The sequence below is a fragment of the Brassica napus genome, chromosome C3, assembly GCF_020379485.1.
Source record: "Brassica napus cultivar Da-Ae chromosome C3, Da-Ae, whole genome shotgun sequence".
Classification (NCBI taxonomy): Eukaryota; Viridiplantae; Streptophyta; class Magnoliopsida; order Brassicales; family Brassicaceae; genus Brassica; species Brassica napus.
In genome coordinates this window covers 71,707,041-71,725,035 of record NC_063446.1, presented here as the reverse complement: position 1 = coordinate 71,725,035, position 17,995 = coordinate 71,707,041, and the positions used below count along the sequence as shown (strand labels likewise).

The 17,995-nt window shown below is 37.8% G+C and overlaps 2 protein-coding genes and 1 pseudogene across 2 annotated transcripts; all 3 read left to right on the top strand.

Moving 5' to 3' along the window:
• The first annotated feature begins 3,225 nt into the window (after window positions 1-3,225).
• Window positions 3,226-7,386, top strand: LOC125575448 (homeobox-leucine zipper protein ATHB-15-like). The gene is made up of 7 exons (XM_022700246.2): window positions 3,226-3,350; window positions 5,722-5,803; window positions 6,056-6,232; window positions 6,306-6,385; window positions 6,554-6,679; window positions 6,764-7,190; window positions 7,258-7,386. The coding sequence occupies exons 1-7, from the start codon at window positions 3,226-3,228 to the stop codon at window positions 7,384-7,386; spliced, it is 1,146 nt and encodes a 381-aa protein (XP_022555967.2).
• On the top strand, window positions 5,668-10,653 carry LOC106428605 (annotated as a pseudogene).
• Window positions 10,654-16,556: 5,903 nt separating this feature from the next.
• On the top strand, window positions 16,557-17,599 carry LOC106428590. The gene has a single exon (XM_048750548.1). It carries the CDS (start codon window positions 16,735-16,737, stop codon window positions 17,347-17,349), a length of 615 nt encoding a protein of 204 aa, XP_048606505.1. The 5' UTR covers window positions 16,557-16,734; the 3' UTR covers window positions 17,350-17,599.
• Window positions 17,600-17,995: the final 396 nt, after the last annotated feature.

Sequence of the window (17,995 nt, the reverse complement as noted above, 5' to 3'; positions counted from 1 at the left end):
TCATTTTTTTTTGGGTTAAAAGCTTTTCGTGCATCTCAAATGTTGCAGGAAAGTGAATATATGAGACGAAGAAAATCATCAAATGCAAAATTTCTCTAACTTATCGTTGTGGACCTCACAACCACAAATACAAAACCAGTAGCGGATGGGGGCCATGGGGCATAATACAAAACACTATCTGGTTTCTTTATAAATTTGTATTCTCAACAGGGGCATTATTAAAAAAATCTATACAAAATTACACTAACTTAAAAATTTCATGGTAGGCAGCTGCCCCTCCGCAACCAATATAGATTCGTCAACCAAGTCGCCTGAGTTAAGTATCTCACTAGTCTCGTGTCTTACTTTTCTAGATAAGCTTTTTAATTTTATTATTCCCACTAGGCCACTAGTTTAGTGTCTTATTGGTTTTTTTGTTTTTGTTTTTTTTTTTGAAACACACTTTCGTTCAAAACTCTTAAACAGAGTTGGTTGAAGCCATAATGGCAAGTTCGGCTGACAAAACCTTCTTTCTCTCACGTCTAGTGTATTATTGTATTCTTCTTCTTTTCAACACCCTTTCTTGTTATATATTGAGAAATTGGCCTGAGTAGCCATGAAATAAAAAATAGTTAGATATCTAACAAAAAAAAAAACTCACTTCGATATTATTTCGATATATATTATATTACCTTTACTTGCCGGTTAATAAGTGTATAAAATTTTTTTTTTCAGTTACCTACCACCATCACTATTTTTTTCAATTCACCATCACTTTCAGTAAAAAAAAAACAATTTCAATCATCTGGATTTCTATTTATCACCGTAGCTATTGTCATCATCTTTTAAATTATTAAAATCTATAATATTCACTTTCCTATTTTTTCCTTCACATCCTTCAAAACAACCCCATCTCTTTGATATCAGTCACCACTTCTTCTGCCGTAACCACCACCATTCGTATATACTGTAAGTTTTCGGTTGTACTATTCTATTTGAACAATATGTATTATACTATTTCGTTGTTACTATTCTATTTTAATAATGTTTAATATTATGTACTATCTGCATGTTTTGATATTTGGATTATGGTTTATATTCATTTTTAAGGTTTAATGATTAGTGTTTTGGGTTTAGTTTATGGAAGGTTTGAGTTGACGTTGGGGTAAACATTATCTCCTTCCTTTTATATAGACATTTCAAAATTTGAAAAATATGTACTATGCTATTTTGTTTGTTACTATTCTATTTTGATTATGCTTCAGATTATGCATATAGTGAATATTTTGATATTTGAGTTAGGATTTATATTTCCTTTTAGGGTTTAGTGATTAATGTTTTGGATTTAGTTTATGGAAGGTTTGGGTTGACGTTGTGATAAGCATTACTTCATTCCTTGCAATCATAGACATTTCAAAATTTAAAAAATATGTACTATGCTATTTGTTTGTTACTATTCTATTTTAATACTGCTTCATATTATGTACTATTAGCATATTTTGATATTTAGGTTAAAGTTTATATTTTCTTTTATGATTAAATGATTAGTGTTTTGGGTTTAGTTTATGAAAGGTTTGGATTAACAATGGGTTTACTTTTGCTATTTTTGAATGTACATAGTATATTAATATATTTAAATCATTTTATAGTTTTATTAATATATATGAACTATATCATTTAGTATGTTCTATTCTATCTACCACGATACTCAATATCATTGTGGATACCATAACCACCATCACTCCAACAATACTTTTTATTTTATTTCTTATGTAAGTGTACAAATGCTCTTTATGTGTTTACCATCAACCGGGGTAGACAAAGGAGAAAACCGGAAAGAAAAGAAGAAAATGCTAGGAGATCAAATAATGTCAACATTAATGTTATATTCTTAATTTTGCTCTCAAAATTGGCTATTACACAAATTAACCCTTGTATATTCTCAAATAATTTTTTAAAACTACACAAATCCATATATACATAAATCAAAATAAAATATTCAATTCATCTATTAAACAATATAAAAGTCATTAAAAAGAATCCATGTATTTTGCAGAAAATCCTGGATTACACTTTTTTTTTGTGGGAAAATTACCTTTTGCCATTTGGATATAAAATTCAGTTATGTGAATCAAATGAAACCTGTTTTGCAGCTTAGTGGTCTTGGCGGGAAAATATGTTTCTTCGATTATGGCAAGAAAGCTCAGTTTTTTAGTTTTGACAGAAAAACTCAATTATGCGGTTTTGGTTTTTTTGGTGAATTTGACGAAAACTCAATTTGCTTTTTGACGAAATAATTCTATTTTGTGGTTTGGCGGGAAAATCATGGTTTTGAAGTTTTGGCGAGAGAACTCAAATTTGCAATTTTGACGGGACAAATCTTATGCGGATTTGGCAAGAAAACTCAATTTTCTGGTTTTAGTGGGTAAACTCATTTTACAGTTTTGCGGGAAAACTTAATTTTGCAGTTTTTGCTAGGGGTGTTCAATTTGATAAAACTGAACCAACTAAAACAGATACGAACCAAAACAGAGAAAGTGGTTTGAATTTGATAATACTGAATATATCGAATGAATGTTATTTTGAAGAAACCACGGTATGGGGATATAGTTTGGTATATAAACCGATTAAACCGAGTAAATCGAATAATTACAATATATTTTTATAATAAAATGCAAATTATATAATATAATTAGTAATATATACATAATTCATTTTATTGATATAATTTTCATGTTTTAAATATTGGTTTTAGTAATTTAATATTTTGTTTTAAGTTAAGAGTTTTTTTTTTGTCATCAGCAAACACATAGACTCATGACGACTATGCGAACCAATCTGGTAGTTCTGAATCCATATTAAACAAAAAGTATTTTTTATTTTTTTGGTTGCAAATACGTTTGCTAATACTTAGTTATTTAATAATATTATGGATTACTAATTTTTTTATTTTTATTCTATAAAATATTATTATTATAAGTTAATATGTTTTTTTAACACAAACTTACTTTCATTAAATCTCAATATTCTTCACTATAATATAATAAAACAATGGAATTATCCGTCCTTTTTGACAATACTCATAAACTACAAAGAAGGCATAATTAACTTAATATGTTTAATAATTATTTTAAATAGTAAAATAAAAAAAATAAAAATAGTCTATTTGAAAACCAAAATATATTCATGTTTTATTCAAGCCGATATCTGATTAAAGTCTTGAAGTTGGAAGCCACTAATGCAGAAATGTATGGAATTGCGGCTGATATCCTATCCTTGTCTTCCTCCTTTGATTGTATCACTTTCTGTTGGATCTCAAGTGAAAGAAACCTTGTGGCAGATAGACTAGCGAAACATGTCTTGTCTGTTGGGTTAGGCCTTAATGCCCCACCAAACATTTGTGTTTGCTTTAAATGAATATGTGTTTCAAAAAAAAATCATCTAACCATGTGTCAATAGTATACGAGAGCATCATTATCTCTGAAACCCACTAAAGGTTTTTTAAATTTGTTTTTTTTGTCTGATTTAAAAAAAAAAGGGAACCAATCGCGGGCCGCCACGTGTTAGTGGGGCCCGCGAACAGTGCAAGAAACGAACAAAGCACGTTCTTTATTTTGCATACAGAAGAGCCGTATATCTCCAATTTCTGTGGGGCCCAGGCCTCAAGAACCCCTTTTTTATGCGATAAAGATGTTCTAAGCACCTCTCTGTAACCCCTGCCCCAGTTTCATCCTCCATAGCTAGTACGAACATCTTTACACTCCCAAAATCTCACACGACCTGCGTCGATAATACATAAACACCTCTCTTTGTATCACACAATCTATGACATATGTATTATATATATATAACAATTTCTTAAGTCATTCAAATCAACCAATGGTTGAAGACTTTTATAGGTCGACCTCTATGCTTAAGGATACTCACACTTGAACTCTGATCAATGTTGAATATTGTAATCCCCTATATATTAAACAGAAACATTTGTAATAAATGTATTTACACACTAATTGACACATGACAGCCTAACAATCATTTAAAATTAGAATGTTGACATGATCGTCTCACAATCATTTAAAAATTAATGTGTTTACACACTAAATTTATTAACTCCATCGCGTATAATTTAATGTGTCCACACACTAATTTATAATAGCTTATTTTTAATCCCTGAATATTAACCTTTGTATTATTGTATTGAAGTTCACTCTGTGAAACTACTGAATAATACCATTGTTGAAAGAAAAAAATTACAAAATCATTAAGATTCGCATTAACTAAAATGCAGGAATGAGAATGCTTTTAGAAATTGAAAGTTTCGTACCTTACCGAACTTGGCCATAGTTGAGGCTTTTGTATACAAAGACTACAAATAATTGTGATTGGTTATGATTAAGAAAACTGAGGTGAAAAACACCACACACAAAATCAAATCTTTAGTTTAGCCAAGTATTGCTTTTCTTTAAAGAGTTTTCATATCAGACCAAGAATTAGAACATAATTAAATTGCATAAAAAAATCAGAAATCATAAAAGCTTTAAAAGAAAAGAAAATTCTCGAAATCGATTGAAAAATGTATTAGACAACAAATATAATTACAGCAAAACAGTCTTACTATGTTAGTGAATAGATCACATTATTTTCGACGCAACTTTAACCCCCTTTCATTCGACGCAACCTTAACCCCCATGCTATTCAATACATGGGCTAATCTTAAACTTGAGTATTAAATAGGCTTGTAGTGTGCCTGAGGTCTTGCGCCCTCTCTATGAGTCACCGAAAGTACCTGCACAGAAGACAACAATGGCAGTAAGTGAACTTAGAACCTGTCTAGTCCTAACATTGCTTTCTGATGTTTGCAACTATTGTACTAAAAGATGTATATAACATTTTCTTAAAGGCGCTGTGGAAAAAAATAGCTCAAGACAGTTCTCAGACTATCAATAGTAGGGGTGGGCGTTCGGGTACCCGTTTGGGTCAGATGTTTTGGATTTTTGGGTATTTCGGTATAGAGGTGTAGGACCCGTTCAGGTAGTACTGTAGTTCGGGTCGGGTTCGGGTATTTTTAGTTCGGATTCGGTTATTTTGGATCGGGTTCGGATATTTAGATTTTGAAAAAAAAATATTAAAATTTTCATTTCTCAAATTTCTTGTATTTAAATATATAACTTTCACTTAACTAATTTTTTGTTTTTAATAGATTGAATGATTAATAGATTTGGACATAACATTTTCAAACTAAAAAGACATTAATTTGGTTATTGTTTTTAAATTTTGGATGTAACTTTTTGTTAATTCTTGAAATAAAAAGTTTGACATGCATTTTAAGTGAATAGCAAATCATTTTCTCCGTAATTGTATGTATATCATATGAACTTAAAGTATGTGTAGTATCAATATAAATATTTTATATAAAATGAGAGATGTAAACTAGAAATATAAGGTTAATTATACATATGTTCGGATATTTTGCTACTTCGGTTCGGATTTCGGTTCGGGTTTTTCGGATCGGGTTCGGGTGCGGCTTCGGATATCGGGTAAAGTGCCCACCCCTAATCAATAGTGTCAATGGCTGGGGATGGTGTCCTGCTTCCTTACGAGCTCTAAGTCAGAGGCTAAGCAGGTTGGATACTGTTAATTCGTTAACTCTGGAAGTCTCTTTAAGTCTCTGTGCACCAGCGGCATAGTAGGACTGTTTTGCTGTAACTATATTTGCTGTCTAATACATTTTTTTTCTTACAGAGGCTTTGATGAGGCTGTTAATGGATTCACCGATGAAGGATGGTCGCTAATAGGAGATAGCATGGATGATGTCACAATCACTGTGAATTCTTTTCCAGACAAGCTGATGGGTTTGAAGCTTATGTTTTCCAATGGCTATGTTTTCCAGACAAACTCACCAGTGTCACCTTTAATATTTTTTGACCCCACACATATTTATTCCTGGGTCCGCCCCTGCGCGAAAGCCTCCATGCTTTTACAGGTCACTGCACCATCTTTTTTTTTTGTTATAAATCAATTTATGTTTGTTTCAAAACTTTTTCTTACTAATTTGTTTTGGGTTTTGCAACTTTAGAATGTCCCTCCGGCAATCCTGCTTAGGTGTTTGAGGGAGCAAAGATCAGAATGGGCTGACAACAACATTGATGCATATCTGGCAGCAGCTGCTAAAGTGGGGCCTTGTAGTGCCAGAGTTGGAGGATTCGGAGGGCAGGTTATACTTCCACTTGGTCATACTATTGAGCATGAAGAGGTCAGTTCGAGTTTCTTTTGCACTCCTTTGATTGTTTTCTTTTTATAATGGTTGGTATGTGTTTCGTTGTTAGTTCATGGAAGCCATCAAGTTAGAAGGTCTTGGTCATTCCCTGAAGATGCAATCGTCGCAAGAGACATCTTCCTTTTACAAGTAAGTACGTTAGTTTGTTTTTTCTGCATCAGTTTTGTTTTTTTTTAATACTAGGATGTTTCGGGCGGAAGCCCATAATCCCACTGGGTCCTAAACCACATCATGTAATATTATTTTCGTCCCAACGTGACCACTGATAATACATTCCTCTTGTGATCAGCTTTGTAGCGGTATGGATGAAAACGCTGTTGGAACATGGGCTGAACTTATATTTGCGCAATTGATGCTTCTTTTGCTGATGATGCACCTCTGCTTCCTTCTGGTTTTCACATTATCCCTCTTGACTCCTCAAAGGTTAGAAAAAATAATGTTTTCCCCATTTAAGTTTTTTCAGGCTCTTTAAGCTTGTCTTGAACCTTAAAATCTGGAAGTATCTAGTCCAAACCAAGCCTTGGATCTTGTTTCAGTACTGGAGATTGGTCCAGCCAGAACAACAAAAGCCTCAACTGACCAATCAGGAAACTCCGGTACATGTGCGATATCTGTGATGACAATAGCATTTGAGTTTGGTGTAGAGAGCCATATGCAAGAACATGTAGCATCCATGGCTAGGCAGTATGTTCGTGGTATCCTCTCACCGGTTCAGAGAGTTTCATTGGCTCTTTCTCCTTCTCACATCAGTTCACAAGTCGGTCTACGGACTCCTTTGGGTACTCCTGAAGCCCAAACGCTTGCTCGTTGGATCTGCCAGAGTTACAGGAGCTACATGGGCGTTGAGCTGCTTAAATCGAACGGTGAAGGCAGTGAATCTATTCTCAAGAACCTTTGGCATCACACAGATGCTATCATCTGCTGCTCAATGAAGGTACTAACTCAAATATCAAGCACATGACTGTTTTGTTCACTGATCCTTTTATAACCTTTTTGTTTAGGCCATGCCAGTCTTCACATTTGCAAACCAGGCAGGACTTGACATGTTTGAGACTACATTGGTTTCTCTGCTAGATATCTCTCTAGAGAAGATATTTGATGACAATGGAGGAAAGGTTCTCTGCTCTTAGTTCCCACAGATTATGCAACAGGTTTTCAACAATGTTCTGATCTGATTTGTGTAGTAGTTTGATATCAACTTTTATTTGACTTTAATTGGATGTTTTGGTTTATGGTTTCGGGATTCTTCAAGGTGGGATATGTATCTCAAGCGTGGGGAGACCAGTTTCATATGAGAGAGCTGTTGCTTGGAAAGTACTCAATGAAGAAGAGAATGCTCATTGTATCTGCTTTGTGTTCATCAATTGGTCCTTTTTTTGAGATTTATGTGTACTTTTGAATAATCTGTTTTTAATTTACAGAGGGACCTTTTGCCTCGTGGTTGTTATTGCAAGACAGTCTATGTTGTTGTTTTTTGATGTTGCTGTGAAACACATTGACAGTACTTTTTTTGTAAACTCAAGAAATGCTTGCTTTTTATTTGTTTATGTTATGTGATGATGATGATCTTTTTCTAGTGCATTTAGCTTTCCAAAACTTTTATGCAATTTCTTTACAAAAGATTTGCCCAACACAATTTTTTTTCTTTCGTTTTCTTCAGTTATGGCGATTATTACACTCAACAATGACTATCTCTAACTGGTTCATGTTTCTGTTTAGGATAAAGTTGACATGTAAATCGAAAATTTTAATGTTTAGGATAAGGTTGTGATTTAAACCGTGTAGACGGTGGCATTTCGGAAGTGAAAGAAAGAAAGTAGGGACAAGGGAAGCGTCTCCGGCACCGGCGGTCACTAGAACAAACGGTGGCTCCATTAGTTTGGAGAAAGTAAGGACAAGGGAAGCGTCTCCTTCTTAGTTTTGATAATTATAGTCCTGTACTCCTGTTACTACAACAGCTTTAACCAAGTACTGAATCATTGTTAAGATATTTGCGTGTCATCTAAATTTTACGGACCAAATAGTTTGTCTTTTAAGTAAATGGACATCGACATACACCTTATGAACGTGATTAATTAAGCCAATAAACTACAACATGGATTAGTAGTAATTAATAATTGTTAGTTGAAGTTTTAAAATGTAGAATGTGACACAATTGTTTGCGGATGATAAATAATACGGGAGTGGCATCATTGAAATCCTAATAGACCTTGTTATCCTCCAGGAGTCATCAATAAGAATGCGAAAGATGGAGAACAAAGTTTTACCTCTTACATGCTTAGATCTCGCCAACTTTGATCTTCTTCAGTCAGCTGTTTCGCTTAAACAGGTCAGTCTCTATTTGTTTATTTTTTTAACAAAGATGATAACAGTTTGTGATTTGTTATGGGGGTGTCATTTTCCAGGCATGTATGGATTGTGGATTTTTCTATGTCATAAACCATGGTATAAGTGAGGAGTTGAAGGAAGAGGTTTTCGAGCAGAGCAAGAAATTCTTTGATCTTCCTTTGGAGGATAAGATGAAAGCCTTGAGAAACGAAACGCATCGAGGCTATTCACCAGCCCTTGAGCAGAATCAAATCCATGGTTCGTGTAATTAATTAGTTTAATCAAAAATTGTTGTTGAAGTATCTCAATCTTGTGGTAATCTATGGTTTTAGGAGACTACAACAAAGAAAGTTTTTTCATGGGAACATAAGGTCTTAAAGATGATCCCCTTAAAGCTAAGCCATTCTATAGACCCAACATTTGGCCTGACTCTGGTTAATTTTTGCTATATCCTAGTATACTCTTCTTTAAATGTTTTTTTTTTGAATTTATACTTTAGATATATTTGGTAGATGTTTTGCCCGGATGGCGGATGACCATGGAGAATTATCACCCAGAATTACTGTAAGTTTCTTTTCTTCAGATTTGTATGTATGGATATCAAGCCTGCTTGCCTTTTTTGTGCTGGCCTAGATCTATAATTATAACTTTGAGGCAAGATCTAGAATTCTTAGCTCTAATACGACCATGTTAAATTTATCGAAACATATCTTAAACTCAATATTTACAATGAATATATTCATAATTGATTATGTCTCTTCCAATACGTGTGACCAGGAGGTTTGTAAGGCTATTGCAAGAATACTGGCATTGGCGCTAGACTTGGATGCGGACTACTTTAATACTTCAGAGATGCTGGAAAACCCAATCGCATATATGCGGTTGCTTCACTATGAAGGTGATGTATATTTTCTTAGCCGCACGCTTTGTACTCACACTACCAGTAATCTTCATCTTTCTTTTTGTTGCCTTATAACTAGGTGGGATGTCTGATTCTTCTAGAGGTATATATGGGTGCGGAGCACATACTGATCATGGGATGATGACTCTCTTAGCAACAGATGGTGTAATGGGGCTCCAGGTACTACACAGTTTGCACTAGTCATACAATTTTTGATGTGACCAGGTTAGCAAAAATTTCTAGTATCTGATGGCAGATATGTAAGGATAAAGACATGAAGCCTCAGAAGTGGGAATATGTACCTTCGATCGATGGGTATAATTAATGAGAATTGTTGGTTTTAGGTTCATTATCTATTTTAGGTTCATTATCCCTAACCAGCTCCCATAAGAAAATGTTGTTTTATCTGATTTGCCTTTTTGTACAGAGCATATATTGTGAATCTTGGTGACGTGCTGGAGCGTTGGAGCAACGGCCTTTTTAAGTAACTTTCTTTTGTTTAAGCTTAGCCTCCCTTTTTTATTCGCCAATTCTTTTTTTTACTAATTTGTTGCATTGTAAAGGTTTTAGCTCACAATTTTCTCAAGTTCTTTTTGTTTTTTACGTACAGATCCACAATGCATAGAGTACTTTCGAATGGTCAGGACCGATATTCCGTAAGTATCAAGTTTATGTTGACTTTTGTTCACATGTCCACTTTTTGTGTTTATTGTGGAAGAACTTTTAGCCACCGTGTCGTTTTTATCAGTCTCAACAATGAAAGATTGTGTTGAACGGGTTTAATCTTATCTCATCGCAGATTCCATTCTTCTTGAGTCCAAGTCACGACTGTCTAATAGAATGTCTTCCTACATGCCAGTCCGAAAACAATCTTCCCAAGTAAGGTTTCATCAACCTCTTCACCTTGTTATATTAAGACTTTCGACCAATAAAAGTGTATCTAAAACCTTCTTTGACTATGTTTAATGAATAGATATCCAGCGATCACATGTTCAGCGTATCTCACCCAGCGATACAAAGAATCCCACAGGGAAACGAGAGCATCTCCGGAAAATAGACCTAAGTGAATTTTAGGGCCAACACCTTTCAAACAATAAATGCTTTGTATTTCCTCGTTGTTGAAAGTGTTTTGTGTTTGGTTAATAAAGATCACCAGTTAAGAGATTTATTCTGGTTTGTGTTAAAAAAAAAAGATTTATTTTGGTTAACTTTGTGAAAATTTTACACACTGAAAACAAAAGTTAAGGCTCCAACAAGAAAGTAGAGTATGCAAGTAAACAGCTCTTCTGATAAACCTCGCGACCAGACCCTGACTGTCTACCTTCTCTGACTGAGGCTATGATGCAGCGTATCATCACGTCACCGACATTGTTATGGGCTTCTTTGTTGCAGGCTTTACTTGGGTTATACAAGCTATTGATTTCTTTCCTTTTATTGTTAGGATTTGATAAAAGTTAAATCTCCTTTTCTCGTTTAGGTTTAGCTTAATTCGATTAGTATAAATAGGGGCTCTGGTTTTTGTAAACAGACAATTTTGATATATAGAAGATATTGATTTTATTTAAGAGTTTCCACAAGCACTGCGAAGAGTATTCGCGCCCCTTAAGAGCTTTAACGAGCACTGCGAAGAGTATTCGCGACCTATCCATCTTTTTTTCGAATTAACTTCGAGGACAAGAAACCGATTCAAAGATCAAACCCTTGATCTTTGCGTTAATTAGCTTCCACTCTCTATCAGTTGGTATCAGAGCCAGAACGTTTCGGGAAGAACTTCACGTTTTCAATGACAAAGAAAACGGAAACCGGAGGTGGCGACATCGAATGATCCGCAATGGATTGGACTGAGTTACAAAGCGTACTTGTGGGGATGCAGCAGGAAAACCAAGCTTCTCTCCAGCAGCTAGGTGACACGGCGAGCACGTTGGCAGCACGCATCGAAGCCTTAACCACCGCCTTAACAGCTCGTGTGGATCCGCAAGGCCAACTGGGTGTTCAAAACCAACCAGTTGCTCAAGACCAACTTCAACATCCGCTACCACCACCACAACATCACCGTCCCCCTCCACATCGAGTTCAACAACAACCCCTTACACCGCAACAACAACACCCTCGAGCTCCACCTTGGCACCAACTCCATCAACAACAACACTTTTTCCCGCCCCCGCGTCATGACCAACGTCAGCAACATAGGATCCAGAACCAATACCCAATTGAAGACGACGAGGATGATCAACATCACCGCATTTTCCTTGAGGATCTACAACAACAAGATAACTATGATAACCGTTGGGAACGAAGTTTTCGGGTTGATATACCAGAATTTCACGGTGGCCTCCGTGGCGATAATCTCGTTGACTAGTTGATTTCGGTCGAAGAGATACTCGAGTTTAAGCAAGTACCTCCAGCTCGACGTGTTCCACTCATAGCCATGAGATTCCGTGGTCATGCAGCCACATGGTGGAAACAATTAAAGACAACACGGTCCCGAACAGGAAAACTACCTGTTCAAACATGGGAGAAACTAACCAAACATTTACGACAGACCTTCCTTCCACACAACTACGAACGCACCATGTATACGCGTTTACAAAATCAACGACAAGGCAATCGTAGTGTTGACGATTATGCGGAAGAATTCGCACTATTACTTATGCGTAGTGAGATCAACGAGAGTCAAGTCCAATTAGTGTCTCGCTTCATTGGTGGCCTACGGCCCCAACTACAGACGGCTATGGCACAATTTGACCCTTTGACAGTAGGAGAAGCTCACCGGCGTGCTGCATCCTATGAGCAACAGACATGATCATCGAACTGGTCGCAATCTTCAACTCGTTCTCGGCCACAAGAGCAATCGGGGAGCAACACCTCCGCAGCAAAAGAACCTGTTGACGCCGCGTCTTCCACACCCAAACAAACCATCCAAGACGAACAACCGTTGCGTAGGTATACGCGCCCCAATGCCATCCGTTGCTACTCTTGTGGTGAACAAGGGCACCATCAAACGGCTTGCCCACATGCTACACGCCGTGGTCTCCTTATTGACGATACAATCGATGAACAGGAGGTTTATGATTCACAGGAGGAGGAAGACAACACCGACGACCACACTGACCAACAAACCTCCGGAGATCATGGACGCCTTCTCGTCCTTCGTCGAGCATGCCTCGTACCAGTGACTTAGGATGACAAGTGGTTGCGCACTAATATTTTTCGATCCACTTGTACGATTAAGGACCGTATTTGCAGTTTTGTCATTGATTCGGGAAGCTGCCGTAATGTAGTTTCTGAAGAAGCAGTAGACAAGCTCGGCATCACGCGAGAAAAACACCTGTCACCCTACAATCTTGGCTGGCTTAATAATACGGAAAATATCCGTATTACGCAATGGGCAGTAGTACCATTCTCCATTGGGCCACATTACCGAGATCGCATGTATTGTGACATTGCACCAATTGATTTTTGTCACTTACTTCTCGGCCGTCCATGGGAATATGATCGACGAATTATACATGATGGCGCAAAGAATACTTACAGATTCATCTGGGATTCACAAAAGATCGTTCTACTTCCGTCAAAAGAGCCGTCAGCATCACTACCATCCCTTACTTCTCCAGCGCCAGACCCGCTTCCTACACCTTCTCTTCCTCCATCTCACTCGATACCGACCACCTCAGCAACAACTACTCTCCTCTGTTCTTATACAACATTCATGAAAGAACTTCAGACTGAAGGATACACATTCGCCATAGTCCCAACCACGGATCAACGGCATGCCCAGTCATCACCTCCACCGGCGTTGACATCAGTGTTTACTGACTTTGCGGACGTCTTCCCTACTGAACTACCGGAAGGACTTCCACCACTTCGAGATATTCAACATCAGATCGACTTGGTTCCAGGGGCGACATTACCAAATAGACCACAGTATCGCATGAGCCCACTTGAGCATGAAGAATTACGTAGACAGGTCGAAGATCTTTTGCGAAAGGGTCACATTAAGGAGAGTCTCAGTCCTTGTGCCGTACCTGCTCTCTTAATACCAAAGAAGGATGGTTCGTGGCGTATGTGTGTGGACAGCCGCGCAATCAACAAAATTACAATTCGTTACCGGTTTCCGATTCCGCGCTTGGATGATCTTTTGGATCAAATTGGTTCGGCAAAATTTTTTTCCAAAATCGACCTTAAAAGTGGTTATCACCAGATACATATTAGACCCGGGGACGAATGAAAGACGGCTTTCAAAACCCATGAAGGCCTTTTTGAATTTGGTCTTTCTAATGCTCCAAGTACTTTCATGCGCATTATGAACCAAGCATTGAGACCATTCATTGGACGGTTCGTCGTCGTCTATTTTGATGATATACTTATCTTCAGCTCTTCCATCCCTGACCATACGGAGCATCTTCGCCAAGTCCTTACTGTCTTGCGATCGAAAAAACTATTTGCCGCCAAACAGAAGTGTGAATTTGGTGTGTCAGAAGTACTTTTTCTTGGCTATGTGGTGTCTAACCAGGGGCTAGCTGTCGATCATGCCAAAATTGAGGCCGTTAAATCATGGCCTATACCGAAGACAGTCTCGGAGGTTCGAAGTTTCCATGGCTTTGCATCCTTCTACCGGCGATTTGTCGACCACTTTAGCTCGATTATGGCGCCAATCACAAGTTGTATGCGTGACGGAAAGTTTGAATGGACACCCGAAGCAACACATGCCTTTGAGTTGATCAAAGAGAAGCTCACCTCGGCGCCAATACTCGTTCTCCCCGACTTCTCTTTGCCCTTCGAACTCCACTGTTACGCCTCCAAACTCGGCATCGGTGGCGTCTTAAGTCAACAAGGACGGCCTGTGGCATTTTTAGCAAGAAACTAGCAGGCGCGAGAGGACGTTATAGTACATATGACGTGGAGTTTTACGCGATTGTCCAGGCAATCAAACATTGGCGTCATTATTTGATTCATAGAGAATTTGTCCTCTTTACGGATCATGATGCTCTACGGCATCTGGATAGCCAAGCGAAAGTTTCAGCTCGCCATGCTGGTTGGATTTCCTATCTCCAGCAGTTCACTTTCTCAATACGACACCCGTTCGGCAAAACGAATCGTGTCGCCGATGCACTGAGCCGTCGCCATAGCCTTCTCACCACCATGCATACGTCTGTGACAGGGTTTGCATCATTCGCTGATCTTTATCCCACAGATCCTTTTTTCGCTCGTATTTTTGGTGACGCTGCACAAACGTTAACTGGAGATTACACAATTCAAGACGGTTTTCTTTTTAAAGGTCTCCGTTTGTGTGTGCCTGAGTGTAGTCTGCGCCAGAAAATAATCGCGGAGCTCCATAACGAAGGACACGTTGGACGCGATCAAACTCTCCAGCTAGTCACTTTGTCATATTTTTGGCCATCCCTGCGCCGGGATGTTGAGAGATTTGTAGAGCGTTGTCGGATTTGCCAACAGTCGAAAGGAAAGGATTCTAACGCCGGTCTCTACCTACCTCTTCCTATTCCTACACAGCCTTGGACTGATGTCAGCATGGATTTTGTCTTGGGTTTACCTCGTACCCAACGGGGCCATGACTCTATTTTCGTGGTCGTCGACCGGTTCCCCAAGATGGTTCATTTTATTGCTTGCAAGAAGACAACAGATAGGGTTCATGTGGCTCTTCTCTTCTTCCGTGAAGTATACCGACTCCATGGGCTTCCTTCTTCGATCGTCTCCGATCGTGACACCCGTTTCTTAAGCCACTTTTGGCGTTCTTTGTGGAAACTCTTGGATACTTCTCTTGATATGAGTACTGCGTATCATCCTCAAACCGATGGTTAGACCGAAGTCACAAATCGCTCCTTGGGAAATCTTCTGCGATGTCTTGTGGGTGATAATATCAAATCGTGGGATACTAAGCTCGGGCAAGCGGAGTTCTCCCACAACCACGCTCTTAATCGAAGCTTGGGTTTTTCACCGTTTTTTGTGGTGTACGGCTTCATTCGACGGGGTCCTCTTGATCTGTCTATTGTTCCAGACAAGACTCGCCATCACGGTGAAGCCATTGATTTTCTTACAGATTTGCAGGTCATCCATCAACAAGCTCGCACAAACCTTGAGGTTTCCTCCGCAAAACATAAAAGTGCAGCTGATGTGAAACGTCGTGAGGTTATATTTGCTCCTGGAGATCTCGTTTTGGTCTACCTTACCAAGGAACGTCTCCCTCTCCGAGAATACAATAAGCTTAAGTCTAAGAAGATTGGTCCCATTGAAGTTTTAGAGTGCATCAATCCTAATGCATATCGTGTGCGTCTTCCAGATCATATCCACACTTCCAATGTCTTTAACGTGAAACACCTTACCCCATTTCATAGTGACAATGACGATCCGGATTCGTGGACGAATCCTCTTCAACCAGGGGGAACCTGATGCTGCGTATCATCACGTCACCGACATTGTTATGGGCTTCTTTGTTGCAGGCGTTACTTGGGTTACAAGCTATTGATTTCTTTCCTTTATTGTTAGGATTTGATAAAAGTTAAATCTCCTTTTCTCGTTTAGGTTTGGCTTAATTCGATTAGTATAAATAGGGGCTTTGGTTTTTGTAAACAAACACTTTTGATATATAGAAGATATTGATTTTATTTAAGAGCTTTCACAAGCACTGCGAAGAGTATTCGCGGCCCTTAAGAGCTTTAACGAGCACTGCGAAGAGTATTTGCGACCTATCCATCTTGTTTTCGAATTAACTTCGAGGACAAGAAACCGATATTCAAAGATCAAACCCTTGATCTTTGCGTTAATTAGCTTCCGCTCTCTATCAGGCTACATGATTAGCCTCGACAGGGTTTGGTTCCCAACTGATAACAAAGCAGATTACGAAAGTTAAGACAAATCCAATGCAAAATGATAAACAAATTAAGGAAAGACCTCTGATTTCGTTCTTGATCATTTCAAAATTTAATCAGAGGCTACAACAAACATACATCCTAATTAAGGAAACTTGTAAAATAAAATATAATTAATCCATATTAACAAAGTTTGTTTTCTTTTAAAGTGACATGGATTCAATAATTATGCTCCAATAAGCTTTTGCTTTGTCTTTATAATCTTTATTATATAATATCTTGCACGTTTTAGCACCTCTATTTCTTCCTTTATAAAACGTTCACATTTCTTCTCCTTAGCTCACAAGTAATCAAATCTCAAAAACCAATATTACAATATCCTCTCTCTTTCTTTCTCTCACTAAAAACCCTCTAAAGATCTAATGGATCAAAACGAACCAATAAGCAAGAAGCTATGGAACATCGTACGTTTTCTCTTGTACATGATCCGTAAAGGCGTCTCAAAACACAAACTCATCGCTGACTTCAATGCCACTCTAAAACGCGGCAAGAACCTCATGTTCCACCACCGTCGCCGTGTCCCAGCCGCCGCCACTTCCTCGTCGGCCGCCGCAAACGCACCTCAACGACAAGAATACGAGTTTAGCTGCAGCAATACTCCAAACTACTCTTTCCCCTTTCCCAATATTGGTTTCATGAAGAAAAAGAGCCACATTAATCTCTTCGCGTGTGGTCAAACGCCTCAGACGCTCGACGACGACGCTGCCGCAGCTAGAGCAGTTCTTGAGCTTCTTAACGGCGTTGGTGACAAAGGAAACGTTACTCCGGCGTATTTGTCGGCGGCTTTGTCTCCTTACTTTCCCGGGTTTGGTCGGACTCCTTTGGTGAGGCCGTTGAGAGTAACGGACTCACCGTTTCCGTTAACACCGGAAAATGGTGACGTGGCTAACGGACACGTGGACCAAGCGGCTGATGATTTCATAAAGAAGTTTTATAAGAACTTGAATCAGCAGAAAAAAATGATTGAGTTCAGCTAAAAACTAATCTGATTGTGTGCTTCTTCATATATTTCTCTTCTTTTTTTGCTGATTAAATGCTTGATATGTAATGATATTTTGGGGGATTTTTATTTTTACTTTTCTTGAAACAATTGGATGTTGTCAGTAAGAAGAATATCATGGGCTTTGTCAATAAAACTAATGTTTTTGTAAAAAAAAACAGATGCATGGAGGCAATAATACCTTCGTAAAACAATTCGATGAATTTTCATAAATATTTTTTTGGTAAGTGACAATAATCATGATCATATATGGACAATATAAATCTGTTCATATGATTTTTAATTTGCTTTTATATCTTGTTTTTGTCTCACATAATATTATACAATATATTCTCCGTATCTTTCTTTGATTAGTATCTACCATTTCGTACGGTTTGGATCTTCTATAGCCTTTTAATTATTTGCATGACTCATGAATACATCTGAAGGTTACAGTCTCGTTCATTTGTTACTCACTTAAAATCCTGAATTTTTTGTATAGGCATCATATTAATTAATTTTATAGTCTTTGTGCAGACTCACTTTCCAAAACATCTACCACTGAAAACATGCTTAGAAAATTATATTATGGTGATATCTTGGATATATACTTTGATGAAATGAAACACGAAACTTAAAGTGGT

Bases quoted from the DNA above. Each gene is read 5' to 3' on its own strand.
- LOC106428590 (XM_048750548.1), top strand. From the start codon at position 16,735: ATGGATCAAAACGAACCAATAAGCAAGAAGCTATGGAACATCGTACGT.
- LOC125575448 (XM_022700246.2), top strand. From the start codon at position 3,226: ATGTATGGAATTGCGGCTGATATCCTATCCTTGTCTTCCTCCTTTGAT. The intron at 3,351-5,721 runs GTTAGGCCTTAA...TTTTTCTTACAG, and splicing joins AAACATGTCTTGTCTGTTGG to AGGCTTTGATGAGGCTGTTA. The intron at 7,191-7,257 runs GTACTAACTCAA...CTTTTTGTTTAG, and splicing joins TCATCTGCTGCTCAATGAAG to GCCATGCCAGTCTTCACATT.